Below are 21398 nucleotides of genomic sequence, written 5' to 3' on the forward strand. Positions count from 1 at the left end.
AATTCTCTTCAAGTGATAATAATTTATTACCAATAACAATAGTTCTTTTTGATAATTAATAAGTAATTATAGGATAACTGTCGCCTCATTTAGGGTTAAAATTTAACTGATTAAAATCTAGAATTACCAAGTGGAAGTGGATTGTAAGTGGTAATTAAGTAGGTCAAATAGGAAGAGTTACTGGACGGCTATCTGATTTACAATAATGAATTTGAATGATTATAAAAGGTAACATCAAGTGACTGACAGCTAATGAATATCAGATTTAGCTAATGGATACTTTTCAAACGTTGGAAGTCGGTGTTTCAATACAACAGTTCTACAATCCCATCTCTTCTTTTAACTCTTTTTTTTTGTTGCCATTTCTCAGGTAACAACGAGGAGCATGTAATTGCCAACTCAACACGAGGACCACTTCACCTCCATTTCATATCAATTTTGTTCTTTGAAAAACCAATGTAACAAAATATGATTAAAGGGTAAATTACACGTTTAGTACTATAACTATCACTTTTATTCCATTCTGGTCACTCAACTATTATTTTTTTCAAAACCATACCTGACTTTATATTTTGCTTTCATTTTGATCACTCGTCATTAATTTTTTTCATGATGATGTGACATTATCTTATGGTGATACATCAGTATCGCCGTTCATTTTTAACAGTAAGTGACCAAAATAAAACCAAAACGCAACGTTAGATATGATTTTAAAACAAAAATAGTTGAATGACCAAAACAAAATAAAAGTGATAATTGATGTACTAAACATGTAGTTTATCCTACATTTAAACATGAGTAACATACCAATTTAACACATTTATTAATTTGTGTTATGTTTATGTGATTGAACAATGAAAAAACAGACATGCATGTACAAATTGCCAAGTCTATTAGAAACTATACTCTTGTAATCGGTGCAAATGGTATATAGCTTACAAATTACACAATATTTTTCATGTATGTTAAAATATTATACACAGCTTATAGACATGTCCCCTATTAAATTATGACAGGTAGCTGCATTGTGCTATTGCCTAAAAGACTTGTTACATGAAAATCAAGCTGCTAAAGGACTTGCCACAATTAGGCTTTTAACTAGAACATCATCAAGATTTTTGTGAGCTTTTGAGGAAGGCCATCCCAAATGCATAGCTGCTAAACATCTCATTGACTAAATTTTACTAAGATTGAAGGCTTTCATTTCTTTTGAATTAACAAACAAAAATGTAGCATGTCTATGCCTCTCATTTTGTTTCGGTAGCTGGAATTTGATTTATCATCAAAGCTTGGTTTGAGTGGTGGAATCTTCATATCTGCAAAGACAAAGTTCAAAGCTCGGATATTTTTCGGTTTCCTACGATAACCTAACCATAGAAGTGAAGGAAGTGCTTAAAACAAGTCCTTTATGCTCGGATACCTTTCTTTGCATCAAACATTTTGCATGTTGGAAAAAATGGTATTTTTTAGAAAGAAAAAAGTACATTGTTAACCCTTTGTAAGCCGACATATAATTTTAATATGAATAATCTTATGAAGCTCATCCTCAATCTTATCAGTACTTCAGGTGTCAAACAACTCAGATGGATCTCATTTACATTATATATTACGTATAAAGCTGAAGGAAGAGCTTAAAGCAAGATGCATAAAGTGTAAAAGAAATAAGATTTGCTCACCTGTTACTCAAGCAGTTCCTGTTATCAACCTTTCTCGCTGGTCAAATCTTTTCACCTTGATAATACCAATAAGAACTTGGAAGCTGAAAAATGCACAGATGATATATGCAGCAACAGCTGGTACCTAAAATGATAACCATAAGAGCAAATGATTACAGAGAGTCAGGACTGAAGGTTGTATTAATATATATAGATTCATATTAAATAGAGAGCTTACTCTAATGGAATTGAGGTACAAAATTGTTGCAAGATTGATCAAGCTTCCAGCAGCTACTGCCTGTTTATAGGTAAAACAGAACATTGTCACCAAGTAAAATATCTAGTTTTGATATTCTGAATGTTTTGCAGAATGTAGAGTATATTGAAAAGCTACCAAGAATGTGTATATGAAAATAATAAACAGAAAAAGGAAAGAAAAACGAAATTCAGTGAGCTATAAAACCCTTCAATTCTAGTAATATATGAAGTACATTATATTTCATTCTTTTTAAATTTCTTTAAGTCAGATTTTCAGAGGTACCATCAAAACCATTACAACAATTGCATGAAAAGCATGTACATCATGCAACTCGTTCACTTCATTGCCACAAATCCCATCACTTTCGAAGTTCTCCCAAATGCCCCATTGGAACATAATGCCAAGGTAATGCAAGTACAGAAGGGGAAGGGGATCATGCTGGGCCTACATCCCTATCTAACGAGTTACCAACCTATGGAAGGATGCATATAAGAGAACTTAATGTTACCCAAAAAACAAGAAACTTTCTTCATCCACTTGGAAATGTGGGAATTCAGCAGTGCAAAATGATGTTTAAAGGAATTTTAAATTGTTTCATGGTTAAAAACATATATCAAACTATTAAATAAGAAAAAAAACAAAAAAAACTATATATAATTATAAAATTTAACTCACACTTCCTACTGTCTTCTGAACAGCAGCAACACGTTGGAAAGCCCTTTCAGCCTCCAAAGTTCGCACTCTAAGCTTTAGATCGCCTTGTTCCTGTAATATGCAGCATTTTGCACCATCAGTTAAACACAGCAAATATTTTAACCTTTCAAACAAATTATAGAAGGAATCTCGAACCCTACCAATCTTTGGATGGTTTCAGCAAGCTTCTCAACTCTATCCGCCTGCCTAAATAAGTTGTAGAACGCACGGGACTGTCTGTCCCATCTCTTTCTGAAGTCCTGAAATATTTATATAGGTTATCATGAAAATGGAACTTTATCATGAAAAGTACAACTCAAATCTAGAATAAAAGATTAGAATATTACCTTCAAGGCAACTTCAACTCCAGCTTCACGGAATCTTAACAACTCCAGTGCATAACTAGAAGCAATAAAGTGCAATATAATAAGATATACAGACAAAATGAATGACTAAACCAGAATAGGTAAGTAAAAATTGTAAGGATCTTAAGGACATAAAACCACACTCACGGTTTTGCAATCTCAGTTATGTCAAACCGAGGATCAAGGCCCTTCCCTATGCCATCTAATACTGCAGGTGAAATAATACGTTGTGCTTAAGTTCTTGTTCAATACATCACAAATATAAATGAAGCCACCAGGTTAGTGTATTACCTGAAAATGATCTGACAACAAATGTGAATGTGGCAGGGAATCTGAAGGGTTGATCTGCTGCAATGGCTAATAAATCTTCCCCTGTTCAGGTAATGTAATATTAATGAGAAGCAGGAACCCACTAAAGAAAAAATAAAGGGTAAACAACTGAATATCAACTCAAAGGGATATAAATGGAAATCAATAGATCAGAAGAAAAAACAGTTCAATCTAAAAGAGGAAGGTCTTTCTAAGGACTTTCAACTGAACCTAATATAAAGGAAGACAACTCAAGTTTCCAAGAGCTTTCAGTATCCTGCTACAAGTAATGTGTACATGATAGACATATTTTTCTTGTTAAGAGGAGGCTAAAAGCCTAAAACGCCACACCTTGCAAGGGATGCGATCTTTTCATAAGACATAACACCGGTTTTTTTTTTTCTAAACTGATCTGCTAATAGCAAAGCTGACATTATATTTTTCATCTGATTGCTTATTTATGTATGCCCATGTATTATAAATGTCAAATAAATTGTAAAACGAATTAGCCTATTAGATGCTTAGTGAATCTTCCCCACTGAAGATATGAAAAGGTCTCATGTCCTCTTTGCTGAGTTAGTTGGCTCAATATTAAATCCTTACTGATGCATTCAAGAGTGTAAAACCTTAGTTTACATTTACAAAGCATATTACCGATTGCAGCCAGACGTTCCTTTTTTTTCTCCATCTTTTCCTCCTTTGTCAATGGTTTCTTAAATCCAAGTTCTGTTGCGGCCATTTCTCTCTCCCTTCTTTGAGCAGCAAGGCGCTCTTCAAAACTGAAATAATTGCATTTATGTACTTCCCATTCAACAGAATATTAGATGAAAGAGACAACTCTAATTCACATCACTTTTGCCAGTCATGCCTTTTGTTTACTCAGTTAAAAAAATGGTTTACACTAACTTTTAAACTTATGTTCTATCAAGCGCAGAGCATGTCCAATTACTAAGTTGGCAGAGAAAATGAACTATTTCTCCTTCCAGTATCAGACAAGCATACAAAAGCACACTTTAAAGTTTAGACAAAGATCCTCCTATTAGACAAAAGAAACTTAAGGATGCCCTGAAAAGTTAAAATCACAGATTTTTCTCTTCATTAATCTACCTGTTAAGGAAGAATTGTGCTGTTCGTCTGACAGCTGTCATATCTCCAGTAGGCACAAGAACACCCATCTGAATCATTGCATGAAGGACCTATTGAGGTTGATTTAATCAGTATCAGAATATAACAATGGAAGTCCACAAACTAATGCATGATATGGCTGTTTCTTAAGGACACAATTACCTTATCAGGATCCTTCTCATAAACTCCGTAGAATGCTTCCAACAAACCTTCTCTGATGTTTGAACTGATACTGCAAGGTGCCAAAAACAGAAGATTTAAGTCAGGAAAAGTCACCAATCATCCTGAAAAGCTTTCTATTCAGAATGCTGATTGCAAAAACCCAAGCGTAGGAAATTACCTTCCCATCATGCCAAAGTCATAGAAGATCAACCGTCCACCATTAACATCATCAACAGCAATATTTCCTGGGTGCTACAGAAACGAAAGAAAGAGAAATCGTAATAAAGCTCTTATTAGACAGGCCTGAGGGCTGACAGCATTAAGAAATCATGGAACTAGAGGACTACAGCTTATGTATCTCTACTACAGCTATTGGTCTCGAGACCTAGAAAAGGTATTATGAATAGGCTACAAGAAGTCTCCCAATTCTGGGAATATACTAATAGGCTACAACATTTTTTTCTTCTTAACAATTTCTAATATCAGTAATTTAGGTTTATAGTTGTACCATAGAACTTTTCTTGCTTAGTAAAGAAAAATTATGCAAGGAGGAACTCACTAAGTTGATTTTGTAATCTGAGAAAATAATTATATGAAGCTAACTGCCGATTGATACTGCACATTTTAGTTCTAAAAGGAAACACTAGGCATATGAAATGAAAAGCACAGCATTCCTTTGAAACTACAGCATGAAATGATATATGTGCTACTATTTTAAGTGCAAACATAATAAGCATTAAGCAACTCATGCCCCTTCACCTAGCATTTCCACAAATAAGCCCAAATATCTTGTGTAACCAAGGTATTTGTATAAGCTCAAAAACTTACTGGGTCAGCATGGAAAAAACCATGAGACAAATTTGTTCCAAGTAAGATTCAACAGCATATCTGCCCAACCTGTATCACATATAAAATGTAATAATTTTTCAAGAGCAAGAAGGGTAACAGGAACATCATAAATTGTAATCACTTGTTTATATGTAGGAGAAACAAGCACTGCATGGAATATGGTTTTCAGTAGGGAAATTAGCAAAACCTTTTCCTATCAACTCCCAACTGATCTAAAGCTTGAATTTTGTTTATTTTGATCCCAGGAACATATTCCATGGTCAGGACCTACAATGATTACATGAACAATTGAACATTTATAAATGTAAATCCAGAAGACATTCCAACTCTTTTTTTATATATAGAAATTCACAAAATTCATGCCTGTGGTGTGGTGTATTCCCAGTATATTGATGGAACTTTCACATATTCCATGTCTTTGAAATTACTGGCAAATAATTCTGCATTGGAAGCTTCCTTTGTGTAATCAATTTCCTGAAAATTGCGTACATATATATTGTATTAAGTTAATATCAATGAAAAAGTTGCAAAATTCGTTGAAAGAAGATAGAAACTCATTCTAGGCAGTATTATGCATTTAACCTGCATGTCAAGAAGATAAATACTTAAATAGTTTGCCTATAAGTTGCTTTTTAATTATGGAATTAAACGGGAATCCAAATTCCAAAATGCATTCTCATTTCCTTGTTGATATTTTACAGTTTCACGTTCATAGACCTTTCAAAATTCTCAAAAAGTATAAATTTAAAAGGATGTCATGATCAATTAATGGTCTTCCTTCTCATTATTACCATCTCTAAATTAGGATTCGCCCTGGAAGTCTTAGTACTATTCATGATATCTGTTATGTTTATCAATACCTTCCCTTATTGCAGGATCAGCCATAGCACAAAATCCTCTCTCTTCGTGCCTAATTTCAAACTTCATCCAAGACTTCTCCCTCTAAAAGGAGTCTATTGCACAAGGCTAGAAGGTTTGGTGATGACACAGGTTCCAAATAAACTACCAGCAATTGTGCCAAAAGAAATATCCACCCTTCCCTCAGCTTTGTTGCATGAGTATACAATCCAATCATTTTATCATTCTTATTCATGATAAATCCTTTATTTTATCTAAAATTATGCACTCAATTCTTACATTGTTGCTGAGGGAGATTCACTAATGGTTTAAAATTGAATTTACACTTATTTGTTTTTAGTTCTAGCAATATTTGGATAATGAATTATTGATTTTTCGGCTCTATTGATTCTTTCTGGGTTTTCCTCCCCAGTCCTTCCAGTTATCCATATATTTCTTCTGTTTATATGTTTTTTTTTTTCTGATTTCCCTTATCTATATGCGTTCCCTACTTGTTTATCCTCACTTACCTTTTAGTCTCTTCCTAGTTGATTATGCTAATTTCATCTAGTCTGGTAACATTGGGATCTTTATAGCATCAATTTTTAATAAGCAATAACGAAATTTCTTAAAATTTAAAATAAAGAATCTTCATGCATAAATTTTATAGGGAAATATTAGCAATTACGAATTGCATGCAATCTAGCTTATTAGAGTAAAGCACTTCAAAAGAAAGTCACTTGATTGCTTCTGATGCAGTGAACGGACTACCTGATACAACACACTTGCACATTCATCATAAATTGCAACCCAGTCTCGCTTTGCGCCATCCGACTTTGGGTCAATCTTTTGAAGATATTCAGCTATTACCTGAGGCCCAACCAAACAAGAGTCAGAATATTCAACTCCAAAAGTGCTTTTCAAGATTATCTTAATAGAAAAAGCAGGACTGCAGCAGTTTCTTATTACTCAATTATGGTGATAGAAAAACAACTGTAATTAACTACAAATCACGTTTCCTAAACAAATTAAAGTGTAAAATGGAAACATACGAAAGTAATAAAAGCTAAGAAACCGTAGGCATGTTGAAATTAAGACAAGAATATAACAACAACCAGTGGTACACAGAATTCCAAAAATTAGTAATACTAACCCTCAGGTTTTTAAGATCAATATCAAAGAGGCTCTTTAGACCAGGTCTTTGTACTTTGATAACAACCTCTTGGCCCTTTAATTTTGCCCGATGGACTTGGCCTGGAAAAGGAAAAACATATCTGTCAATTCAGTTTTATCAACTAACAAATTATTATGGATTTAAACTTCGTACACTGATGGTGTATAGATCCATACATGCCAGGGAACCACATGATGCTACAAGTTAAAATATAAATTTGGTTTTAGTTATACACAAACAAGGTATGGTATGGTAACATGTCTTTATACAGTTCACTGTCAGTGTATAGATATCCAACTTTTATCGTGTGCATGTTCTCTTGCTTCTTTATTGTTTAACCATGCTAAAAACCATTTGTGTCTTCTGTTTTCTAATTGACTACTAAATATTAGCAAACGCATTTGAATTACATATTTTAATTTTTTCAACATAAAATGTAACAAAATAATTGATGACAAGCAATGTTGTCAAGGGCACAAGGCGTGCTAAAGCCTTCACATTGCCTCAGGCGAAGGGCACACACAAAAAAACACTAGCCTGAGTGAAGTAAAGTGTAATATGTATATGTGAGGTTTTGAGTATATATATAAAGCTTAAGATATACAATCAACTCTGTCTAGTTTATCTACAAAACATGCAATTTTTTTATTGGTCAATACGCATGATTTCCTTATGGTCAAAGTTCGTTGTTGAATGCACAAATATTGCAAACATAGAGTTTGACATTATCCTTTTCTTACCAGTAAAGGTATATCAAATGGGAAAAAAGATGTGAAAGTTAAAAGAGATTAAAGAGAAATTCAATCAAGCCGGCTCCTTTTATGCCAATCACCTTAAATAAAGCGTGCCTAGGCATGAACCTGACCGAATGGGACATGCCTGAAAGGGTTTGAGGCACTTTTCTTTGAAAAATGCTAAGGCGCAGGCGCGGCTTGGTGAATGGCATAACATCACTGAAGAAAGTTTACTCTTTTTTATATAGTTAAATAGAGTGGCTAGGTGAAGCTTTAACATATATGCACTTAATATGTTATGTATCAATACAAAATGATAAATGGATGACTAACATAAAACAAACAAGTCTTTTACAACTATGAAGGTCAATTATACGGATCATATCATGTATATTGTGCATGATTTAAGACACATCCTTGTGTAAGCAGTAAAAAATGGGGTTTTTTTTTCATTCATTTAATTGAGTTGTTACAATTGAGGGAAAAAAGGTGAAAGTCATACTCCCATTACTGCTAATGGGAAATACCGTTATATATTTCTCTCATTTCATTTTATACATTTTAAGGATGTTAAACATCACAAGTTCATAGAAATCTATAAAATTCATATTCATAGATATAATTAAATAGGCATTAGATGCCACATGAATGTGTTAATAAAGCAATAGAATAGAAACATTTTTTGATAAATTATCATATGAATTCCTTAGATCAATAAATTTCTTTTAGCCACAGTGAGATCTGAATTAATCTTTAGAATATTTCTTATTTACATGTCATTTTTAGTCCAACTACTAAATAGTCCACCAAATTGGAAATAGTTGGAATTTTTACAAGGAAATAAGAGAACGAAAGAAAACAGAAAGAACAAATGAAGAAAACATTTTTTAAGAATATACCAATTGCCATTAGATGCTGCAAATCTTTGGGAAACCTTATTCAAAATCAGAAATGCATGCATATGTATTTCGGGGGGGGGGGGGTATATGTTATATAATTTGATGATTGACAATGTTCACAGTAACCTCAGCATAATATATCTTTTACCACTTGATCTTATGCAATGTTTATTTGATGGGGGGAAAACAATTCAAATTAAAAGAATGTATATGACATTAAAATTACCAAGACTAGCAGCAGCAATGGGTTCATAGTCAAACCGATCAAAGATATCACCTACAGGGCCTCCAAGCTCTTCTTCAATAATAGATACTGCAGTCTCTGATGGAAAAGGTGGAACTTGATCCTGCACGTGAATAGAATTAATTGTTACTTACAAAGTTCTAAATTCAAAAACCATCTGGCTAGAAATTCTCTCTTGCAGAAGGAAGACTAGAAATTGTTATATGATTTGGGGCACAGAATTATCACAGGTTTTTTCTTGATCTGCCCTGAACAAATTCTTCTACAAGCAGAACGAACATTCACAATTAAAAATATTCAACCTAAAAGTTAAAATTCAAAAGAAAAGGAACTTCAACCTGTAGCTCTGACAACTGATCAACATATTCTTGAGAAAGAATGTCCACCCTAGTGGAGAACTGCTGGCCAATTTTGATGAAAGTAGGACCCAGTCTCAAGATACTTTCTTTTAACCATTTTGCTAGGGCCTTCCGCTTTAGAACTTTCTTTTCCTCAGTCATTCCTCCTGCATGAATGAAACCTTATAACAAGATATATAATGCCAACAACTAGGATACACGACAATATGTTATATAAGACCTTAAACCACCCCTTACACCTCTCTATTCCAACATTTGGTACTAATTCAGAAATAAAAGAGGATGCTACAATCACACAGTCTATAAAGACAATATACAGAATGAAAAGAATCTCAAAGAAAATTTAACATCCTGATAACATTGCTGGATCATGTCAGTCATCTAAAGCCAATTCTTTCATAAACTAGCAATCCTTTTTTTTTATTTGCAACTCATGAATGTTAATTGTATTCAAGAACACCCATTTATCTAGTCAAACTTAAATTAGGGTTGCTAAAATGTAAGACAATGAAATTATATTGCATGTGATGCATTCTTTGTAAAATAACATTTCTAAAAAATATCACCTTTTTCATCAGATGTCATGGATCAAATTTGAGCTAATCCGATTTGTATAATTTATTTTCCTCCAAATAAAACGATAGGAAAAAAATATTTTTAATACAAAAAAGGAGGCAAATAGTCACTGACCTCGATAGGAGAATTTCTGATTGTTCAACCATGCCTTAAATATAAAAGTTAGAACAAATCCCCATATTTCCAAGGTCCTTTGTATTGTTGAGTAGGTTTTGAATCTACTCCAACGCCCCCCAGGTGCAACAGAAACCTGAGATTTATTGCCGCAAGATTATGGTTAATACAACTACTTAGTAAGAACAGACAAAAAAGAGACGGTTGTGAAACTAAAAATAAATCAGTGCAGTTGACTCAACATATACTACAAAAGTTATATGAATATCAAATGCACATCACAGAAATGAGTGAGAATGTATATCAAGGAAAGGCACCCTGACACTATCTTAAACCTAGATTTTGTTTGTTAATGGTTGTACTTGTATATAGTCCTCTCCAACAATGAAATAAGATAATATATCAATCATGGAGATCTACAACCAAGATTTTAAAGCAATCCTAAAAACTCTGAACTAGTAGTACATTGGCTTACAAGCAAGCAAAATTTTCAGCTCATAGTTCAGATCCCAAAAGCCCTGTATCTTGTTATATAATAGTAGCAGTAACATTTATTTCAAAAAAAATAAATAAAAAAATCATGGTTTAAAGAACAAACTGTTAAATAATTATGTATTCAAGTCATTTTAATCAAAGCTTCCTCCCTCTGAATTAATATGGTTTACTGTCTACCATTTACTATGCTTGGCAGAAATATTCAAGAATAAAAAAGCAAGGACCAAATAAAACTACGGTTTTCTAAAAATCAATCCCAAGTACCTCGACCTGGTCTTTACTGCTCCGCTTGAACCAAGCGTCCTCTTTCCCAATCTCTTCTACCCTCTTTTTCCTCGCCTCCTCCGAAGCAACTCCTTTTCCTTCTTCTTCCACCGACACCACCTCCGCCACCGTGACTTCCGCCGCCGCACCATTCCCGTTCCCGTTCACATACTTGACCAAGCTGTCATTGCTCTCAGTCTCCACCACCCCAACTCCACCGTTGGTACATCCGTCAACCGATCCATTCTCGTATTCATACTTACCGGCACTACCATTTCCATTCAATTTCAACCTACCGTTGACTTCCTTGATAAATTCTTGCTCCCGTTCCTCATAGGAAACTCCTTCTCCTTTAAGCGCTCTAACTCGAGAACGCAAAACGACACCGTTCCTTAAATGGCTATTCCCGGTAAGAGATACTCCGGAGAGAGAAGAACGTGTAGAGAGATAAAACCGGTGCTTCGAAGTTGCTGATGTTGGGAAGAGAAAGTGAAGCTGTAGTAATGGCAGAGATGATGCCATTAATGCAACCTAAGAATATTATTCTTCCAGAGCTAGAAAACTTGAATCAAACCCTAACTAAACCTCCCCAATTGTTTTTTTCATTACTTTCTCTCTTTTCAGGACGGTGAAGGTTTTGTGGTGGAAGAGTGGAGGAGAAACAGACAGAGTTGGAAGAAAACCAAGTGGGATTAAGAGAGGAGAAAAGTGGGTGGAGGATGGGGTGACACGTGGCAGGAGGAGGATAGAGAATGAAGGGATTTCGAGAGCTGTGGTTGGAAGCGGAGATGTCTTGGCCCCAGAGCCTGGACTTGGAGGCTGACGTGTTAATTATATTTTGTTTTTATTAAGCTAAAATCTCCAATTTTATTATATATCCTTAACCAAAAAAAAATCCTAGCCGTGTACGTATCCTTTGATCCATCCTTTACAACCATGTTGTACATATGTTTCTCACTTCTTAATTCCGTCCATGTTTTTTCTGCGAATCAAACCAATTTTGCTCTTCTTCCTCATCACTCAAAATTTCTCCGTTTTCAACTGGCTAAGTAATTTATATCTGCGACTGCCACTTTTATGAGTAAGCCTAAACGGCTAAACCCACTAGAGTTATATTGTTCAAGATATAAATTCCTCAACTAATATAAATTTCTCCGTTCTCAATTCGTTAAAAGTAATTGTTGAGAATGGAAAATCATAGTAAATGAATAAACAATCATTTGTCGATTTTTAGATGAAGAAGATGATAAATTGTCATGAAGATAAAAAAATGATATAAAATGAGAGTTTCAGTTTTTTCTTGATTGGAATATATTTATAGTGATATTTAATGTGTTTATCATTCGGAATGTTATTATGACTATTTGTAGATTGATGGATCTTCCATTTAATTGTTGAACTTTAAAATTTATTTGATATATTATGTGGGCTTACTAGAGATATTGTCTATGCACTTTAGTTCACTATATAATATTTAACATAAACAAATATATATTTTGTTGCAAAATTGTAAATGAATCATAAAATAGCAACCACTTAACAATATATATCACACACAAATTGTCGCAAGAAGTTACAACAATTATTTATTTAAGTAATCTTTTAGCTATCCAGGATCACAATAGGATAAGTGGAACAATGGTAGCGCGTCTGACTCAAGATCAGAAGGTTGCGTGTTCGATTCACGTTGGGTTCAATTCCTTGGGTTCAAGCGGATCATACTTTTTAACAATCTCTGGGCATTTCCTTTTTCCATTGACCCAAAATTCCTCAAAAACTTTACAGATCCCAATCCAACCATGTCATCTTTCAGCCTTAAACCATATTATAACACATACGTGACACTGGAGCAATGTTTGAAGAGTTTTGCAAAACTGATTAATGGCTTTTGTTACATGAGATCTGCCTCTTCCCCTCTCTCTTTTGTTCATTTTAAAGTTTTGGGTATTCGGAGCTTTGGTTTTAAGGTTCATTCTCGTCAAGGTTTTGGTCACAAAATTTGTTTTTGATAAATTAAATTCTACAGAGACAATAGATTCTTTTCTTTTTTACATTTCTAGAGAGAAATATTTTAGAAATTAGCCTGCAATTATAGTCTTCTTTTTAATTTTGTTTACACTTCTTGATAAAGGATTTCACTAGTTTCAGCTACCATTTTACTTCCGGTTTACAATAACTTTAAAAAAATGACTGTTGTAAACTAGTTACTAGTAAAAGCAGTAACCAAAGGACAGAAAGCAACATTCATCACCTGCTTTAAAAAAATGACTAACATGTCAGACGCAACAAGTCCGAGTAGAAGTAAGATTTTATATTAAGAGCCGAACATGATAGGAGACAGATTTTTAATAAAAAAATTAAAAAAATATGTAAATTATATAAAAACATAAGGACGACTGTCCCAAACCCCTCAATCCATCCCTAACAGCAAGTTTCATCACCTATGAAAGTGATTCTAGGCATATATATGCTACAACATTTCATTTACAATCAAAAATAATACGAAAGTTTCATCACCTATCAACGAAACATCCAATACAAGTAAATAAAGTACAAAAGGTTGGTTTACTGTCGTTTGAACACGTTCATTATCAGTTTAGTTGCTACCTGACAGTTGAATTAATGATTCATGATATGGTCAATTTAAATTATATATTTTACAACTCCTCCCACGTTTGTAGAGGAATCTTCATTCATCGCAACTTCTCTTTTATCACCAAACTGAATAAATATTTTTATCTATACCAATCCGTACATTTTATTTAGGTAAAATAATAAGTATTTTTAATATGTCAAAGATTCCAAAACTAAACTGGTAGCTCCACCAGCATGGAAACTGTTGTGAAAGAGATTTTTAAATCCTAACATGGAGATTTACATACGAAAGCATGTTCATACTGGACAGGGAACAAACATGAAAACATTTTTCCGTTGGGTAATATTTTAATGCAGATGAATTAATGGATGATGAGATTTATAGATGTATTTGTTAGCATTTGGAAACCCAAGCTTCATCGTAAAATTAAACTCAAATTCATTATTTTTCGGTGGAGGACTAAGAGATGAGGACGACTAACGTTATAACTATTTCTACACCATGTAAGGAATATCCCTGAAGAAGAATCCAGTTCAAATACCACCTTTTTTCTATTAGAGGAATATAATGCAAGCATTTATCATTTCCAAATGAGTGTTGATGAAGCAAAAGTTTGAAAATAGATGCATATTAGAAAGAGAGGTGTAGAGACTCATTTTCGCTCGGAGTTATTTTGATTTCTTTTTATTATATATATATATATATATATATAGTCTTTTTTCTCAAAACGTTTTTGACAAAGTATAATATATAGTTTTCAGAAAACGGTTTTTCAAAATATATATTGTATATTTTGAAAACATTTTTAAAAATTATATAATATAGTTTCGAAAACATTTATATATTATATAGTTTTTAAAAGTCATTTTGAAAATATATATAATATATAGTTTTTAAAACATTTTGAAAATTATATATAGTATATAGTTTTGAAAACATTTTGAAAATTATAATATATAGTTTTGAAAACATTTTGAAAATTGTAATATATAGTTTTGAAAACATTTTTGAAAATATTTATATATTATATAAGACATTTTGAAAATATATATAATATATAGTTTTTAAAAAATATTTTTGAAGTTATATATATTGTATATGTTTTTAAAAACGTTTCTGAAAATACGTATAATATATAGTTTTAAAAAAAAAAGCATTTTGAAAAGTTATATATTATATGTTTTTGAAAAATTTTTATATAGATTATTATTATTTATTATTATTACTATTATTATTATTTTTTTTTATTATTTCCTATTTATTTATTTATTTATTTTTTCTTTTCTCTCCAGGGTCCATCGTTTTGGTCCAGCAAAAGTCCAGTCAGGTTTGGGCCTGACCCAGCCCGTCTAGGTTTAGGGTTTGGGAAACCCTAAAGTGATATCAAGTTAACAATTCAGGCGTCGCATGGAGAACAAGTCACGCGTCAGTCAAACGCCGAAACGGCCGGCCGATTATCCTGGGACTGACCCATCCCGGGATGGTCGATATCACGAACGGCATGCACGGGAATAGTGGAACCATCACAACACTCATTTCGGGAGTCAAGCGACCAACACCGGGGCTATAAAAGCCCCCGGTGAGGCCAACAAGGGGGGGACACCATCATCGAGAACCATTGAAGAAAGTAAACCGAAGAACCATCAACAGTACCCAAAATCTATAGAGACCACCACGGTCAAACAAATCGAAAGCCAAACCACAAAGACCACAACAAACAGTAGTGACCATCTTCGAACCACAACACAACAAAAAACCAAACAGGAACCCAAAAGCCGAAGCCTCACAGTAAGAAATCGAAAACAAACAAACAAAAATAAAGCATCTCCGGTCGCGAGAAGAACCAAGCACGACAAAAAAAAACTGAAGAGTTATCGTCGGAAAGGTAAAAGTCGAAGCCTTTCGGCTTAGATCTACTTTAGGTTAGAACGATTTAAGGTAAACGGGCTTCGAATCCGGGGTTACGGAAGGGTCATCGGGCAGGGGTCGGACACCCCCAGGCGAGAGAGCTTCAGAGAGATTTTTCTTTCTCTCAAATTCAGAGAAATGAGTGAAATGAGAGAAAATGAGGGAAAATTAGGGGTTTTAGGCCTTTTAAATACGGGGGACTAAGTTGCAATTACAGGAAAGTTAATTCCTTTCCGTGATCCCTGTAAGTTTGAGTCACAATTCGTTTTAGTCGCCACATGCAATTTGGCCGCTGGATTTTCAATTGTTTCAATTTGGTCCTCATTTATATTTTACATATTTTGCAATTTGATCCCTAAATTCTTATTTTATTTATTTATTATTATCATGTTTTTTTAATTATTATTAGTATTTTTTTTACCTCATATGGTTTTCATTTTTACTTTTAAACCAATTTTTTATCCATTTAATACTTCTTTATTTTTTTATTTTTTTAATTTTAATTTTATTATATTTTATTTCTTTGGTATACATATTTTCATTATTATTTTTCCTTCAGTTTATTTTTTTAGTACCATTATTTTTATATATTGTTTTTCTATGCCTAACATTTTTTTCCTTTTTCAGTAATAATCTCAATTAATCAAAGGTAAGTAATTTGAATCGGGTTTTTAAATTTCAATTTAAATTTTTAATTTTCGCCATTAAAGACAACCGATAAATTAATTGGTACCGAAAGGGCGGTTCAAGGGTGCTAATCCTTCCTTGACCGTAACCGACTCCCGAACCCGACACATTTCTGGTACAACGCAGATCAGGTAAGATGGTGTCCGACCCACCTAAATTCATTTTAAAATGGTCGGTGGTGACTCTAACCCAATTCATTCAAGTCGAAACCCGATTCCGGGGCCCCAACCGAAAGACGGTTCCGACAAGAGGAAATTAATATATAAACGTCCTCTTTCTTGTGTGTTTAAGGGTCATGAATCTTTCATTATAAAATGTTATTTTTGGTGTTTGATTAATTTCTCTCATTGGAATTATATTGCAGTTGTGCTGTTAATATTGTGGATCACCATCACATTTCTCATCTTTCTGCTCTTCCATTACGCTTCAACTGAGGATGCCTCCGCAAGAAATAGACGTGAGCAAATCGTTGCAAGTCACGCTGCAGTTGCTGCAGATGACGGCCGATGTTCGAAGATTGGGGCAGATGTTCTCTGGAGAGGAGGCCATGCCGTCGACGCAGCGGTAGATGCTTCCCTTTGCTTGGGTGTTGTTAGCCCAGGTTCAAGTGGTATAGGTGGAGGATCTTTCATGCTAATCAGAGAAGCTAATGGAAAAACACAAGCATTCGACATGAGGGAAACAGCTCCAATGAAAGCCTCCGAGGTTAATACCAAATTGATTGACAGGATTTACTAGTTTCTTCGTATTTCGTCATTAATAACTCCACTTTTCTCCCTATTCAGAACATGTATGCAGGCTATGCTACTAAAAAGGCCAGGGGTGGGCTGTCTATAGCAGTGCCAGGACAACTTGCAGGCCTTCATAAAGCTTGGAAACAATATGGAAAGCTTCCATGGAAATTTCTGGTGAAACCTGCTGAGGATCTTGCTCGAAATGGGTTCAAAATTTCTCCATATCTCCGCAGGCGGATGGAAAGTTCGAATGAATCTATGGAAAGTTCGAATGAATCTATCTTAAATGATACTGGGCTTGGCCATGTTTTCGCACCAGAAGGGAAGCTTTTGAAAGTTGGTGACATTTGCTATAATAAGAAACTAGCGGAAACTCTTCACACCGTTTCACTAGATGGGGTTCAAGCTTTCTAATGGATCCATTGGAGTTAATTTGGAATTAAAAAATACTAATATGTAAAACAGAATCAAATTAAATAAAATTAAAATAACTAAAATAACAAATATATATATATACAAAAAAATTAATCCGTACACTACAATCGCATTTCGTATTAACAATCCCTAAATATTTGTTTCTCTTTATCATTAGTAAATTGAATGTGTGTAATGTAAATAGAATGGTCCTAAGTGATAAATAGATAATTATATGTTTGATTTATATTCAAAATTATATCGGAATCCCTTGTTTTCGTTGAGTAACATTAATTATTTTTCATTTATTTTAGATAGTTTTATATTTCTATTAATAAATTATTTTAAATATATATATTTAAAATATTATAAATACGTTTCCTAGTATAAAATTTTACATCCGTGATGGTGCTAGCCTGCTTCGCACTTAGCCTTTTCTATCTTTATTTGTATTTACCGGAAGAAAAACACTAATTAATCACTGAAATTTACTTAAAACTCCTTCACAATCGAATGTATGCTGATTCTTCAATGAATAAAACTTGTTTTCCCAACATCAATGAATTATCACTGTCGGAACGATATTTTTTTTAAAAGTTAGAGTTTGAAAATGACATCATTTTTAATTATCTTCTTTATGATTGATTTTAAATTAAAAAGTGGATGTGATTTAAAAAACCTCTCGTTTCGAAAATTTGAAAATTCCTTTAAGATAAAAAAACATGCGATTATTCCATTAAGTCCAGCGCCGCAACAGATCCTGGACTGTTGGATCTGACCCAATCCTACGGTAGAGATCAAGGGTTACAGAGGATCGAAAGTCACCGGTCCGCCGAGTATTTCGGCGATGTGCAGCACCAAAACCGGAACTACTCGGATTGAACCATCCGAGATCACCGAGAACGACCCCAAAATATCCGAGATCGACCCCAAAACAACCAGAAATAGACCTACATCGGGGTTTATAAATACAGAACGATACCAAACCACAAGGGGGACACGACCGTTATCACCAAAACAACCCAACATAGTCTACACAGAGCCAAGAAATGCAATAATAACATAACCACAAACCATTACAATATCAAAAAGCCAAATACAAAACCACAATAAAAACTAAAACATCAACCACAAAGCCACGAAGGGCCATCAGGAGTCGAAGAGTCGAGACGTCGATTTTAAAGGGTAAAAAAACCCGGAACTTGCGTTTTAGATCTAAGCCGTTTTGGGGATCTTTATGAGATTTGGGCTTTAGATCCGTGTTTGGGGGTAGAGGAAAGCATTTTGTAGGAGTTTAGATGTTTTGACCACCGCCGATGGTGGCCGACGCGGTGGTCGATGCGGCGGAGAGACCACCGGGTGGTGGCCAGCATTCGACCAGGGGAGGAGATTAGAGAGAAGCGGAAGAGAAATATGTGAAGAGAGAGAGAGGGAGAGTGTGAAATGAAAAGTTTAAGTCAAATTTTTGCTTAAATAGGTGGCCCAAGGATCTGGTTCAAACTCGCGCATCAACCCATACGAGCAAAGGGATCAACTCGTTTTCTTATTAAAAAAGGGTAAACTATGTTTTCGGGCCCCCTGATTTGTAATTAATTCATTTTGACCCTTAATTTTATTTTTTTACTCTGAATTCCTCTTCATTTCACCCTCTGCTTTATTATTATTTCAATTTAGTCCTTTTATATTATATATTATATTATATTATATTATATATATTATATTATATTATATTATATTATATATTATTATATTATATATATTATTTATATATATTATATTATATTATATTATATTATATTATATTATATTATATTATATTATTATATTATATTATATTATATTATATTATATATATTATATTATATTATATTATATATATATTATATTATTATATATATTATATTATATTATTATATTATATATTTATATTATATTATATTATTTATATATTATATCTATATTCTATTCTATTCTATTCTATTCTATTCTATTCTATTCTATTCTATTCTATTCTATTCTATTCTATTCTATTCTATTCTATTCTATTCTATTCTATTCTATTCTATTCTATTCTATTCTATCTATTCTATTCTATTCTATTCTATTCTATTCTATTCTATTATATTATATTATATTATATTATATTATATTATATTATATTATATTATATTATATTATATTATATTATATTATATTATATTATATATATATATTATATTATATTATATATATTATTATATATATTATATTATATTATATTTATATATATATTACTTTTATAATATATTTTTATTCATTTCATTTTTTCTATTATATATATTTTATATTATTTAATCCTTTTTATTTTCTTTTGTTTATTGTCTTTTATATTTATTTATTTTTTCCTTTTTAAAATAGCCTTCTTTTTTCTATTTTTTTACTAACTTAGGTTTCTCTTTGCCATTTATTTTTAATTTATTATTCTATTAATATATGTATGTATATATTTTTCCCCTTTTCCTTTTTCTCCCTTTGTATTAGTTTTATTTTACCAGCTAATATTTTCAGCGATAATTTCAATCGATCAAAGATAAGAAATTCGAATCCTATTTTTAAATTTTAATTTAAACTCTTAATTTTCGCAATTAAAGACAACCGATAAATTAATTGGTACCGGAAGGGCGATTCAAGGGTGCTAATCCTTCCATGACCATAATCAATTCCCAAACCCGACACGTTTCTGGTACAACCCAGATTATGTAAGATGGTGTCCGACCCACCTAAATTCGTTTTAAAATTGCTGGTGGCGACTCCCATTCGTTTAATCCAAGTAGAAGCCCAATTTCGGGCCCAACCGAAAAACGACCGAGACAACTTGGCGATTCCACTGGAGACAAGTAAGTGAGTCAGGCCAGAATTAATTTTCGGTTGTCTTTTTAAGAGAAAATAGTAAATTTAAATTTAAATTTATTTTTTCGATTCTAATTATTTACCTTCGATTTTTTAAGTAAATAGTTGTACTAACGTTTTTTCAATGATTTCAGATTTTCAAAAGTTTTCATCTCAAACTCTATACCCGGGCTCTGAACCCTATTTAAGTGGGGGTGAAAGCGACGCCTTCGTGAGAATTTATTCTCCGTGCGGGCTTAACAAGTAGCCTTTGGGATTCATATACCTTATGTCTTCGTGTGAATTTATTCACCGTGTGGGCATAAGGGAATGTATCCTCCTGAGTTTAACTTAGTCCACACAAGCTTGTAACGGGCTTAGGACTAAGGGTCTGGCAAGCCCATGGGGGCACCGACAAGGAGAACTCGAGTACCTTTTTAGAACCTAAACTGGGAGAATACAGGGAATTAGAGCCTACCCTAAAACCTCATTCCAAACCTTACACTGCTTTGATTTTATTTCCTACTTTGCTTTCTGTTCAAAGCATGCGAACTAGACAAATATGCGGTTAGAATTTGTTTGAAATTAGCATGCGGGATAGAGATCATGTCCGGGTAGGAACAATAAGCATGTGGGGTAGATATAATGTGGGGTAGGACTTTTATCTTAATGATTATTTTTTATTATTTTCACCTCACTAACTTTTTTTTCCATTTTTGTTCTCTTTTATTTTGTTTTCATCATTTGCATCAATTAAAAGAGGTGTTGATCCACCAAAAACGTGTTTGTTAAAACATGAATAATCTGCATTAATGGACAAATGGGTTATAATATAAAAGAGATGAAAAGCTCAGAAGTCCAGCCGTGGTCAAAGAATACTCAGAGGCAAATGTTGCAGGGGCAAGACGAAGAAAAGGTTATTGATCCAGACGGTCCTTTCGAAAACTACGAGAACAAGATGGCGAAACCTTAGCTAAGCCGGAGACCATTATTGACGAATTCAAGAAACAAGCCGATAAACTTCGGATGGAAGGCTCAAATGGCACTTTCGTTAGAAACAAGCTCGGCAGAAAGTGAA

At 33.3% G+C, this 21398-nt stretch overlaps 2 protein-coding genes across 2 annotated transcripts; one reads left to right on the plus strand and one right to left on the minus strand.

The window, feature by feature from the left end:
• Positions 1–1121: 1121 nt before the first annotated feature.
• LOC120184655 (protein ACTIVITY OF BC1 COMPLEX KINASE 8, chloroplastic-like) lies at positions 1122–11635 on the minus strand. The gene is given in 22 exon segments (XM_039189070.1): positions 1122–1316; positions 1677–1800; positions 1894–1953; positions 2590–2679; positions 2769–2867; positions 2955–3009; positions 3120–3180; positions 3264–3344; positions 3936–4060; positions 4389–4477; positions 4569–4638; positions 4747–4820; positions 5397–5428; positions 5431–5465; positions 5605–5684; positions 5781–5891; positions 7026–7124; positions 7408–7508; positions 9288–9408; positions 9644–9810; positions 10355–10490; positions 11114–11635. Coding segments are annotated over 21 exon segments (2325 nt in total). The 3' UTR covers positions 1122–1316; positions 1677–1683.
• Positions 11636–15116: 3481 nt separating this feature from the next.
• Positions 15117–17452, plus strand: LOC120184597 (glutathione hydrolase 1-like). The gene is made up of 3 exons (XM_039189018.1): positions 15117–15192; positions 16669–17009; positions 17090–17452. The coding sequence occupies exons 1-3, from the start codon at positions 15117–15119 to the stop codon at positions 17450–17452; spliced, it is 780 nt and encodes a 259-aa protein (XP_039044949.1).
• The last annotated feature ends 3946 nt before the right edge of the window (positions 17453–21398 follow it).

Source organism: Hibiscus syriacus, unplaced genomic scaffold (genome assembly GCF_006381635.1).
Source record: "Hibiscus syriacus cultivar Baekdansim isolate YM2019G1 unplaced genomic scaffold, ASM638163v2 tig00112925_pilon, whole genome shotgun sequence".
NCBI classification, from domain to species: domain Eukaryota; kingdom Viridiplantae; phylum Streptophyta; class Magnoliopsida; order Malvales; family Malvaceae; genus Hibiscus; species Hibiscus syriacus.